A 12,199-nucleotide genomic window follows, 5' to 3' on the forward strand; every position below is an offset into this window, starting at 1 on the left:
TATGCATGCTTTTCAATTATATATTTTAGATTTTTATTATTAAAGACCCTACGATAAATAATATCTATGTTTTTTTAAAATTATATTTAAAAAAATGAAAAGGTTTTATTGCATAGGTATCTTATCATAAACCTCATTTTAATAAAGGGTTTTTTCTTAAAGTTTTATTCGAATGAAAAAAATTAACAGAATTTTTTTTAAAAAAAATATTTTTCGTTTAAGGGATCCGGGCACATTAGAAATATAAATTATTTCTTTTAAATTATGAAAATATATAGATTCATGTAAAAGATGAAAAAAAAAAATCAAAATAGACCTTTAAATTATTATTTTCCCAAATCTCAATGAAAAAATACTAAAAATATTGTTAAAAGATCAAGATTAGAATCTTATTTTAGTTTGTTACACGATTTTAAAAATAATTGAAAATATCTTCTTCTTGATATTTTTCTTTTTCATATTTTTTTAAAGATAATTTTATTATTTTCTATCCACCAACCATACCGATTTAACTATGGAAAAGCTTCAAAGTAACTTTTTTTTGTAAAAATTTTTTTATGCTTTTATATTCATTAAAATTTCTTTTACATAGTTTAAATAGATTTTCTTGAAATAAAATTTCTATTTTTATATATATATATATATATATATATATTCGTTTAATTTTATGCATATTTTCAATAAAACCAAATCCCATGAAAAATAAAAATATTAAATCCAAATCGAATTTTGAAAGGTATGTATAACAGAAAATATAATTTAAAATTTCATTTATAGAATTTTGAGATATTTCCACCCTTATCGGATCGGCAAACAATCCGGGTTCGGATCTAAACCCGGTAAAGAAAAAACCCGAACCCGTTAAAAACCCAAAGAAGAAGCACTTCTCAACCTCGTATAGGGTTTGATAAGCGTGAGAGTGATCGCCGGCGACGCCGAGGGTTTCTCTCGCCGCAACGACGAGGGTTTCTCCGATTTGGATTCGAGATCACAAGGGGGAAGAGGCACAAAGGTTTCTTCTCTTCGTTTTCTTGTGGATTGGGTTTGGTCTGTACCTTGATGAAACTTGGAAATTTATTGGATTGGGTTTGGTCTCTTTGTATTCTTTGATTTTCTTCGGATTTTGATTGATTGAAATCGAAAATTTATGATTTTTCATCGTTTTAGATTCAATGGCATGTTAGGAAGTGGAATTAGGGCAGGATTTGCCATCGGTTTTGTACCAGTTTTCTTGATTCTTGTTTTATTTCTATGGTTGAAGGAAAGATTATAGATTTATATAGAGAATGAAGAGATCGGATTTGTGTATGATGGCGAGGTTGGAAAACGACCAAGAATTGAGATTGTCTTTTTGAGTGTGTTCTTGAATTGATAATACTTAAGTGAATGGTGAGTTTGGGTTAAAGAATTATTGTTTTCTTCGCCTTTTCTTCTATGGTTTTGCTAGCATTGCTCATGTGTTCATTTATTGTCTTTTATTGCCTTTTTATGTTGAAAGCATAAGACACTCATAATGGTTGCAGTAGTGTTTATATTGGGTAAATAAAGGAAACTGAATAGAAAAGGTTGGAGAGTGATGGCTGAAGAAGAAAGAGATGAAGATTATACAATGAGTTTTTATTAAATTATCAATTCAATTTATTATGTCGATGTTTTTTCATCAATTATCTATTTATTTTATCTTCATGATGACTGAAGAAGAAAGAAAAGAAGATTAGGTCAGTTTGTTTTCATTCAATTATCTATTCATTGTATCTTCATCATTTAATCAAGTTCAAAAGCATAGATATTTTTTTGTTATCTTTATTTTTTTCTATTCTTTTCTCATGTAAACACGCATCGAGAATCTGCATTGATGTGTAAATTACAGATTTAGAAGGAATTCTAACAGGTTATAGCTCAGTACGGTTAAGATAAGTTGCTCAGGCTGTCTTTGATTTTACGTCACTCATGAGTTCATTTCTCGTTGTTTTAACTTGTGCAGTGATTATAATAAAGAATGGCTGAAGGAAATACTTTAGTGGCTATTTGCCAATATGGTGGCGAATTTGTTACAAACAGTGATGGGTCCATGTTTTATTATGGTGGCGAAGCACATGCTGTTGACGTTAATCGTGAGACGCTACTTGATGATCTTAAGTCAGAAATAACCAGTGTGTTTGGGATTGATCTCAGTGGCATGTCCATGAAATATTTCCTCCCAAACAATAGGCGGACCCTTATCTCGATATCTAGTGACAAAGATCTTCAGCGGATGGTTGAATTTAATTTAAATGTTAGAAATACAGAGGTTTATATTGTAAACAAAGTTGATAACAGGTGCTAATAAGAGAAATTTCTAATTGTAAATATTATCTAGTGTTACATGCTATCCTCTTCTGTGAAGTAACAAACAAATACATGGTCTTTCAGAGCAACAAGGAGCACTGTAGCTGATTCAGGAACATCTGTTATTGCTGTCTCAGACACTGGTTGTGGTGTTCGGCGAAAGAGGGTGACTAATGGTGGAAGGTACACTTCCAGTGGACGAATATGGCTTGTACGTAGCCTTTTTTGTTTACGTGGGTAACGAAGAAAATGCTATTTTTTTCAGGATGACTAGAAGCCGGACACGGCTAGATGAAGCTAGTAACCTCCTTGCCTCCACTAATGCTGCCATGAATACTGTTGTAGAAAAGGAGCATATTGAGGATGAGAAGGTTGACCTCAGGTATTTGTTCTAATAATGATAGGCTTTTTCATGCTAGCTTCTTGGTAACATTAAGGGAAAAGAGGTGTATTTTCTTAGATTTGTGAGTAAGGATTATCTGGGTCATGTTTATAAATGTTCTGGTTTAACCTATTGATGAATGAGTTTAAGAGAGGAAATTTAGCTTCTATATCTTGCTTAATTGAATCTCTTTGTCCTGCCTATATATGTGTTTTTATTTGATATAATGTAGTGAAGAAAGTTTTACTTGTATCACATCCCATAATCTTTTTTTGTTCCCTGATATTGGCATTCAGGTTTGTGAGCTTTTGCTGTGTCTAATTTCTGTCAAACTTTGCATGTTCTAATTTAGGCCCATTGTTGCCAACATGGGACCACCAGCTGTTGTAGCTGCTGCCAATGCTGTAAATGTCAAGGACTGGAGGCTGACTGTTGGTGACCAGCTGGATGAGACGTATGCATGTCAAGAAAATTTCACGTATAATTATTGATGCTATATATGTATGCAAGGTAAAAGCTTTACACTTGGAGACTTTTGGCTTGCAGGGCAACTGGGAACATTCAAGCTGAACCAAGTACCCCACTTTTTGCCTCTCTAACAACTCTCGATGATGTCCGGCCGGTCAATTCGAATCCTGTTTTTGGCACAACTATTACTGGTGTAGGTCAAGAGTTTGATAATGTGAAGGACTTCCGTGCACAGTTGTGCAGGTACGGCCTTGAGAAAGGTTTCATATATAGATTCATCAAGAATGAAACTAGCCGTGTGACAGCAAGGTGCATTGGGGAGAATTGCCCATGGAGGATATATGCATCTGAATCATCACGCAAGCAAAAATTCATCATTAAGAAAATGAATCATTTGCATACATGTGGTGGAGGAAATGGCAAAGATGGCAACAGGCGGGCATCAAGGCAATGGCTGACAGGTTTCATCAAAGAAAAACTGCATGAGAGCTTGCAGTGTAAGCCCAAAGAAATTGTAAAAGAACTTTATGATATTTTTGGTGTGAATGTGAGCTACTCACAAGTATGGCGAGGAAGAGAAGTTGCCCAGAGAGAGTACATAAATACAATCAAGGAGACACACAACCAGTTGCCTTGGTTTTGTGGGAGAATTCTTGAAACTAATCCTGGCAGTGCAGTCTTTCATATCACGTCACCTGATTACAAGTTCCAACGGTTTTTTGTTGCTTTTAATGCGTCCTTGCATGGCTTTGAGCATGGCTGTCGTCCGCTCCTTTTTCTTGATAGGATTTCTCTGAGATCAAATACTCAGTATAAGTTATTGTCAGCAGTTGCTGTGGATGGAGATGATGCAGTTTTTCCAGTTGCCTTTGCTTTAGTAGAGGATGAGAGTTATAATAGCTGGCTTTGGTTCCTTGAACATCTGAGATATGCTTTGCCAACAACAACTGGCTCAATCACCTTTGTGTCCAACAGACAAAAAGGCCTGGAAGAAGCAATTCCTCAAGTTTTCGTGGATTGTCACCATTGCTATTGTTTGCATCATCTCATGGAGGAATTCAAGGAAGAGCTGAAGAAGGGAATGTGGCCTCAACAAGTCAAAGATGCAATGGCTAATGATTTTACAAGGGCTGCCCAAGCCTGCACAATCGATGAATTCAATTCATGCATTCAGAACATAAGAAATATTTCAACAGATGTTGCAGATTGGGTTATAGCTTCTAAGCCTGAGAATTGGTCAGATGCTCTCTTTAAGGGCTCTCGGTATGACCATTTTGCAACAAACATCATGGACTCATTAAACTCTTGGATACCGTTGAAACATGAGTCAACAATAGTGCAAATTGTCAACTCGATACTATGTAAATTGCTGGAGGTGATGCAATTGAGAAAGGAGGTGTCCAGCACATGGTGCAGCATTCTAACACCGGCTACGGAGCAGAAATTGGAGAAAGAGATAGCAAATGCACGCAAACTCGATGTCTTGTGCTCATCTGAATCTGTTTTTGAGGTGCGTGGGAATATGGTCCATGTCGTTAATACTGGAAGCTGGGAATGCACATGTCGGAGATGGCAAGTCTCCGGTTTGCCATGCATGCATGCCATTGCAGCCTTAAACAAGATTGGCAGATCAGTTTATGATTATTGTTCAAAATACTTCCGAGCCGATGTTTATCAAATGATGTATTCGGTATGTGTCCAACCGATACCTGATATTGAGACTGTCGACACCATAGATTTCGCAGGCGAGGGAAATTTATTTCCTATGCCCGTTCGTCGCCCGCCTGGACGACCAAGGAGAAAGCGAATCAACCCAAACAAGCCAGTTACAATGCAGAGGCTCTGCAGCAAGTGCAAAGAAGCTGGACACAATAAAGCAACTTGTGAAGCTCTTCTGTAGAAATTGAATGTTTATGCTTTCCATTCAGATAATGTACATTCACAAAGTTGCCATCTTTTAGAGATTTGCATTGATATGGTAGGCAATGTTTATTTTTTTAGGCATTTTGATAGATATTTCTGTTACTCTTTTTTTTTTTATTAAAATTATTTCAATTATCAGTTGCATCAAATTGATATCTATGCCTTTTTTTTTTAATTAAATTTTGAATGTGTTTCAAGTGATGTTTCCACTGAGATTTAGCAGGTTGTTGGCATTCATGCATCTCTTTTCATGTAAAGCAGCAAAGTGTGTGGACCCTTTGCAGGGTGCCATTGTTGGAACTACTTGGACTGTTTTGGATCATGCCTTATCTCAATGCATCAGTGGACATGACCTGCCATTCTCATTATATTCTAGATTTTTATTATTATTATTTTGTTTGTTTACATTTTAAAATATCAACCCCAAAAATTATATATATAAAGAAATTATATATATTGATAAGAAAAGTTTCTTTCTCATTGAATTTGTTTAGTCATAGTCAACTTTTTGCTGAAGTATGCACCAAAAATATTATATATATATATATATATAAATTGTTATATAAAAACAAAACTACATTTCCCTTTATCTCTCTTCATCCATATTAAAATTAAAAATAAAATTAAAAATAAAGCATATCGACAATTACCAACTTTTATACATGTCTTAAGAGGCATTCCATCTATCTATCAATATTATATATATATATATATACATATAAATTAATTTATTATTTATTTAAAGACATTAAAGTACTCTGATATAAGATGATGAGGAACTCGAATCTCGAGACGAATGAAGGGTAGAGATGAGAAGAAAGAATGTTATCGTACCGTGAGATGCGTTGCAGAGACATTTGGAGCAAACTGAGTTTGTCTTCATTGAAGCATTTCAACGAACAGGACAAGGTTGTGTACTGGGATGCCATCTCTTGTGGCTAACTACTAGTCCTCCAATCCTCGGTGAGCGCGCAGCGGCGATGAAGCTGAGAGCTTTGTTCCCAATCTCAGGCACGCATTTAACGCGCTAGATTACTTCTCCTTCTTATCCGCTTCTTCTTCTTCTTCTTTTTTGTGATTACTTTTGTATTTATATTCATGGAGATGAGTTGTTGGGGTTGTTGAGGCGTCTGGGAACTCTATTTTCTTTTTTCTCCTTGGTTGGTAGGGTGCTTGAATTTCCTTAAAGTTGGGATCTTTGCTTCTCTTCATTGCTCGCTTTCTCTTGCGGATTAGCTCAGCGCCGGCGGAGGAATGGGGAACTACAGGATGCTTGCGAGGAGGTGTGTGGAGACTGAGATGCCTGTCATGGTGAAGGTCTGGGAATTTACTTCTTTTAATGTCGTTTTGAGGCGATGGGATCTCTGGGCTGTGTTAAAGTTGCTAGCTTGGTGTTGTTTTGATGCAGATACAGGAACTGATGCGCGGAGCTGAGAATTTGATGTCGCTGGCTCAGGTTTTTTCATAAATCTTTTGTTTATCCTGATTAATTGATATTTGTGTCTTGTTTTCTGCTGGAAAGATTTGTGCTTTACTCTTTCTGTCAAGTTGAATTGTGCGAAAAATACTCATTGGTATGTATGTGTGCATGTCAAGCATTGACTTTGTAGGAGAGATAGTTGGGCATGGTTGACAATTGTTTCTTAGTGATTTGGCTTGTTTTTCTTTTTTACTCTTGAGCTCTAGAGAGAGATCTCATTTCAGTTATATTTGCATTTTGATGCAGGGTGTGGTTTATTGGCAACCTCCTAAGCAGGCATTGGAAAAGGTTAAAGAGATTGTATGGGACCCTTTGACGAGTCGGTATGGAAATGATGAAGGTTTGCCTGAACTCAGGCAGGCATTGACTGAGAAGGTATTGTGCAGGAGAACCCAAATGAATGAATTAACTGTGGTATTATCCTATTATGGTATAGGATCTGTATGTGTTAGATTGTCTCCATGAGCATTTTTATTTGGAATGCTTGTAACATGCTTGCTTTCCCTTAACAGACATTTTTAAACGCATTAAATTCTAATTCTCATGTCTGTGTTTGTGAATTAAGGTGGTTACCATTTCCATTTTGTGGTTGAACTTCGGATTGAAATAGATTATCCCAGGCTATCAAATTTTCTAAATTAGCCTTTTTTTTTTGTAACTTACTTCAAAGAGATGAACCATTTGATGAATTTTTGATATAAAAAATGGGATGGAAAATACTTGATCTGATTGTATTGAAAGCCTTGTAGACTTCAAAAATAGTCAGATATAGTTAGCTGTCTGTGATTCTATGCTAGTTTGTTTGTGGCTTCATCTATATGGAAACTAATTCTATCAACAAGATTGATGTTTGTATTATGTAGAAGGAAATGTGTAAAATCAAGGTAAAGATGATGTTTGCCTATTTTCTAGCTTAAAGTTGTTTATGCAGTTTATTTCCAAATCATGTTATGCTTTCTCACAGTTAAATATGAATTGCAGTTGCAACAGGAAAATAATTTGACCAAGTCTTCAATTATGGTCACTGCTGGTGCGAATCAGGTGATTAATTTTTCATAACTCACAAATAAAAATTTGAGAGAGCTTTATTGGGAACCATGAGTCAGTTTGTTGGTTGTTTCAGTGCAAAAAACTAAGTAATTACCATTTATAATATTACCCTGTGGGCTAGTACCTACTTCCAAAGTTTCTTCTCTTGTTATTAATCCTATTATTAATATTATTCTGTTTAACTTAGTTGTCAACCTTGCTTTTCATCTCTTCTATTATTTATTTATTTTTGGAAACAATTTCACATGGGTCTTATTTATGTTGAAGAGTAAAGATGCTCTGTTAGATCTCAAAGAACCGATAGATGTTCTATTGAGAAAAAAGTTTCAGGCACCGTTAGTTTATCTTCTCTATTTTTCCTCAGAAATTATGCTGAAGCGTGTGCGTGACATTTCCTTCAGATGTTCTTTTAACTTTGGCATCCAATCATGCAAATCAAAACTTTCCCTTTCTTCAGGCATTAGTCTGTTTATTGCTTGGCTTTTTGGATTGCTTCTTTGATGAGATTGGAGAACTTTTTTCTTGCTAAAAATGTGTTTGTGTTTCTTTTTAATAGGACAAGTACATGCTTACATTTTGAGCCACTTTTCTTTCATTGAATTCATTTTGTAGATCATCTTGAATGCGATGGCCTTGAAAGGATTGACTGTGAATTCCATCATTTTAAGATGATAACATTACTCTTTTTTGCCAATGATTGTGGAGAACTGACTGCCCCTTTCATTGACTTTCCAGGCATTTGTGAATCTTGTGCTTACCTTGTGTGATCCTGGGGACTCTGTTGTCATGTTTGCACCCTATTACTTTAATGCCTACATGTCATTCCAGATGACAGGCATTACTGATATTATAGTAGGCCCTGGTGATTCCAAGACACTTCAACCTGATGCTGGTAAAATGTCTTATCACACTTCTTTGCTTAAAACCGAAGTTTTTCATATAATTGATTTGACAATGTATTGCCAAGTCTGTGCAACTGGATTGCATGACAACCAGATTCCAGATATGATTAACTTTTTATGATTGTTTGCTAAAAGCTTTGATAATTGTCTGTAAATGTGGTTTTCCCTGATTGATCATTCAAATTTTTGCAACTTGTTGGAATTTTGTGATGCAGATTGGTTAGAGAAGATTCTTTCTGAGAAAGGCGATAAGCCGGTTCCCAAACTAGTGACTGTTGTAAACCCGGGGAACCCATCTGGTGTTTTTGTACCAAAGCCTCTTCTCCAGGTATCTTGTTCTACTCATCCATACATGCTCATTCTCATTCTATGCTTGTCCACACATACGAACTTTTAAATCAATTCTCGCTCGTATGAGCTTGGCCTTACATGAGTGCTTCCCACTGTTGTCCAATGCAGAGGATTTCAGATCTCTGTAAAAAAGCTGATGCGTGGCTTGTTGTGGACAATACCTATGAGTGAGTATTGCTTTAGCATTAATACTTTTTTCTTTCAATTGAAAGTAGAGTTCTGAAGGAAACCATTGTTTTGTGCACCATATTATAAGGTATTATAGTATACTGGGTCATCATCTCATGATACCTGCGGAAATTTTAATCCATATATTTTTAATGCTTGGTTCTTCAAAATTTTAATGATGAAGCTCGTGCATGCACATGGAATCTGAAAATTCAGGACTACATAAAAGACGATAACAATTGTGATTTCTGCCGCCTCTGCAGAAAGACCATATCTGTGTGCTATGATGTACTCCTATATCCACAAATCAGAATGGTATCTGCAAACAGTTTGGTTAAAAAAATAACCTCTCTTTTTTTACTTGTTGCAGATACTTCATGTATGATGGACTGGAGCATTTCTGTTTGGAAGATAACCACATAGTCAATATATTCTCCTTCTCTAAAGCCCACGGAATGATGGGATGGCGTGTAGGATATGTGAGTAAATTAACCCTTCCCCTTCTACGTTTCCTTTGTTACATAATGAAACTTTCATTATTTTTAACTAGCATTCTTTGAACATCTTCGTATCAATCATCGTCTGATCAAGACTTTCCCATTGTTATTATCCTGACATGGCTCTGGTTTAGATGCTCAGCCTGTTGGTGAATACAGACACAATACTTATTTGTTTAGGTTGTTTGTTTCCTGATTAAAATACACATTTGATTGGCAACATCATTGTCTGCGTCCATCACTGCTTGTTAAAAAAAAAGAAGGAAAATAAGAAAAGAAAAACTTATCATCATCTGTCTTTTATAATGTTCACCTGGAAATGAAATTGGTTGAGTGCATGAAATTTACGGCTTTGGGGAAGTTATGCATGTCTGTCATCCAATGTCACTGAAGGAAGGGTTGCTAACTTGAATATTGCTTCATCAAAGCTACATATTTTATATGAACACTATAAGTCTATGATGAAAGCTATATTTTCTTAAATGACAATGATGTTATACAATTGCAGATAGCGTACCCGACAGAGGTGGATGGTTTAGCAGAACAGCTGCTGAAAGTTCAAGACAACATACCAATCTGTGCTTCCATAATAGGACAACGTTTGGCGCTCTATTCCTTAGAAGTCGGACCGGAATGGATCAGAGAACGAGTGAAGGACCTAGTGAAGAACCGAGAACTCGTCCGAGAAGCACTATCTCCGCTGGGAGATGACGCGGTTAAAGGTGGTGAAGGTGCCATTTACCTCTGGGCAAAGCTACCGGACAAATACTCTGATGACTTTGAAGTAGTACGATGGTTGGTAAACCGTCACGGTGTGGTTGTCATCCCCGGGAGTGCCAGTGGTGGCCGGGGGCACATCCGCATCTCTTTTGGCGGATTAACACAAGCTGACTGTGAGATCGCCGCGCAAAGACTGCAAAAGGGATTGAAAGAGCTAATTGAAGTTGGAATGGTACAGTAAAACAAGTAAAAATAACATAAAAATAAAAAGGAAGGTGGAAAACAGCAAGAAGAACTATCCATTTGAGACAATTGCATTTGTAATAAAAATGTTGAGATGTCAACAAACATATATATCCATGTTTTAGTTTGTGAAATCAAATTGAATTATGCAGCAGAAAATGGGTGATCAGCAAGCAATGGATGTTTGTTTCTTTGTTTCTTTGTTTCTTTGTTTCTTTGTTTCTTTGTTCATGTGGTTAAGGACAAAGACAATGGCACATGGTTTAGTGGTTTAATGGCACCCCTGAGAGGGTGAAGACAAGAGTGTTCTTTCAATTTTGACACCCTACTTTTGTTCCTTCTTTTGTCTTGCAATTCTTTACACCACAAGACACCACTCTCTCCATTGCCCACTTTCAAATCCTTTTGTCACCATCTCTACCCTACATGCCCCCCTCTCCCATGCACACACTCAACTGCCTGCCTTCTTTTCCTTACACTCCTCTCTGTGTTTCTCTCTTCCTCAATCTCTCTCTTTCTCTGTTTTGTGCCACTTGTTCTCTTCTCTTCATATTTATTTATCAAAATTCTTTATATACTTTCTTTCTGTGTTTTCTGTATTTTTAATTACAGTAATTATTATTGATCGATAAAAACTAGAACCGTATTAAAATAATAATAATAATAATAAAGACGTTTATGAATATTATTTGTGAAATTCTAGACTCAAAAGGATGAGGTTGGAAGCTTCAACGTCAACAATCAAGCGTAGTCTTCGACTTTCTCAAGATTTCGGATTCAGTAATTTGTATTTGATGTCTATTATACTGGACTGAACGGCTTCAAATTAACATGTACTATTTGTGATTTGATTAATCTTTTTTGTATTTTTCTTTTGTAATTCAACATTGTTAATCATTACTGATAGTTAAAATTGATTTATGTTGATAAAGTGATAAACTAATCATCATTCTTTCTCCTCCTTCTGTTGAACTGCTGAGATAAAGTCAGATTGATTAAAAAAAAACTAAGAGTATATATATATATATATATATATATACACTTAAAAAGACAAAATGCACACAGACTTCCCACTTATGGGACTTTTTTTTATAAACAAGTAGAATCTTGGACTATCTTGTCATGTGCCCAGTGGAGAATGATCTACTATACAATCATCATCTCTTTGAGCTATGTTTTTGAGTATCATCCTTTTTTAATTAATTTATATACTTTCTTTAGTTCTTCCACTTGTTATTAAAAACTTAATTCTAAGCCATGAACAAATTAACTCTATATATCATTCATCCAGAATTAAACACTCATTTCCCATCCACTATAACTTCAATCATACCAAACATATATTTTAAAAAACTCTCCATAATGATTAATATTATATTCTACTAAATACTCAATACATATATTAGCATAACATTGACATATCATGTCGTGAGGATTATATTTCTCCTCTCAGGAATTTATGTAATTTTCTAGTCGATCTTTGTGTTGTACTTCTGAAAGATATTCTTATTATATTTTTTGTTTTGTTTTTGTTATAACGTGTAATTATTTTTTTAATAATAATAATAATAATAATAATGACATATCTTTTTTATATCTATCTAAATTTAGTAGATGTGTATGTTTTGGTAAATAAATATATATACAGATACAAAATTTATTCAGTTACTTAAAAACATGCACAGCC

General features: G+C 35.2%; 2 protein-coding genes across 2 annotated transcripts; both read left to right on the forward strand.

Moving 5' to 3' along the window:
- Window positions 1-908: 908 nt before the first annotated feature.
- On the forward strand, window positions 909-5,224 carry LOC120280548. Its single transcript, XM_039287415.1, has 6 exons — window positions 909-1,012; window positions 1,985-2,319; window positions 2,413-2,511; window positions 2,594-2,710; window positions 3,063-3,164; window positions 3,257-5,224. The coding sequence occupies exons 2-6, from the start codon at window positions 2,000-2,002 to the stop codon at window positions 5,076-5,078; spliced, it is 2,460 nt and encodes an 819-aa protein (XP_039143349.1). The 5' UTR covers window positions 909-1,012; window positions 1,985-1,999; the 3' UTR covers window positions 5,079-5,224.
- A 758-nt stretch (window positions 5,225-5,982) lies between these two features.
- Window positions 5,983-10,689, forward strand: LOC120280683 (aromatic aminotransferase ISS1). Its single transcript, XM_039287611.1, has 10 exons — window positions 5,983-6,112; window positions 6,270-6,418; window positions 6,510-6,557; window positions 6,828-6,956; window positions 7,563-7,622; window positions 8,367-8,523; window positions 8,749-8,861; window positions 8,993-9,051; window positions 9,423-9,531; window positions 10,058-10,689. Exons 2-10 carry the CDS (start codon window positions 6,356-6,358, stop codon window positions 10,508-10,510), a joined length of 1,191 nt encoding a protein of 396 aa, XP_039143545.1. The 5' UTR covers window positions 5,983-6,112; window positions 6,270-6,355; the 3' UTR covers window positions 10,511-10,689.
- Window positions 10,690-12,199: the final 1,510 nt, after the last annotated feature.

Source organism: Dioscorea cayenensis, chromosome 17 (genome assembly GCF_009730915.1).
Source record: "Dioscorea cayenensis subsp. rotundata cultivar TDr96_F1 chromosome 17, TDr96_F1_v2_PseudoChromosome.rev07_lg8_w22 25.fasta, whole genome shotgun sequence".
Classification (NCBI taxonomy): Eukaryota; Viridiplantae; Streptophyta; class Magnoliopsida; order Dioscoreales; family Dioscoreaceae; genus Dioscorea; species Dioscorea cayenensis.

Coding starts and splice junctions, on each gene's coding strand:
- LOC120280548 (XM_039287415.1), top strand. CDS start 2,000: ATGGCTGAAGGAAATACTTTAGTGGCTATTTGCCAATATGGTGGCGAA. Junction 2,711..3,062: donor GATGAGAAGGTTGACCTCAG/GTATTTGTTCTA, acceptor GTTCTAATTTAG/GCCCATTGTTGCCAACATGG. Junction 3,165..3,256: donor GGTGACCAGCTGGATGAGAC/GTATGCATGTCA, acceptor TTTGGCTTGCAG/GGCAACTGGGAACATTCAAG.
- LOC120280683 (XM_039287611.1), top strand. CDS start 6,356: ATGGGGAACTACAGGATGCTTGCGAGGAGGTGTGTGGAGACTGAGATG. Junction 6,558..6,827: donor ATTTGATGTCGCTGGCTCAG/GTTTTTTCATAA, acceptor ATTTTGATGCAG/GGTGTGGTTTATTGGCAACC. Junction 7,623..8,366: donor TCACTGCTGGTGCGAATCAG/GTGATTAATTTT, acceptor TTGACTTTCCAG/GCATTTGTGAATCTTGTGCT.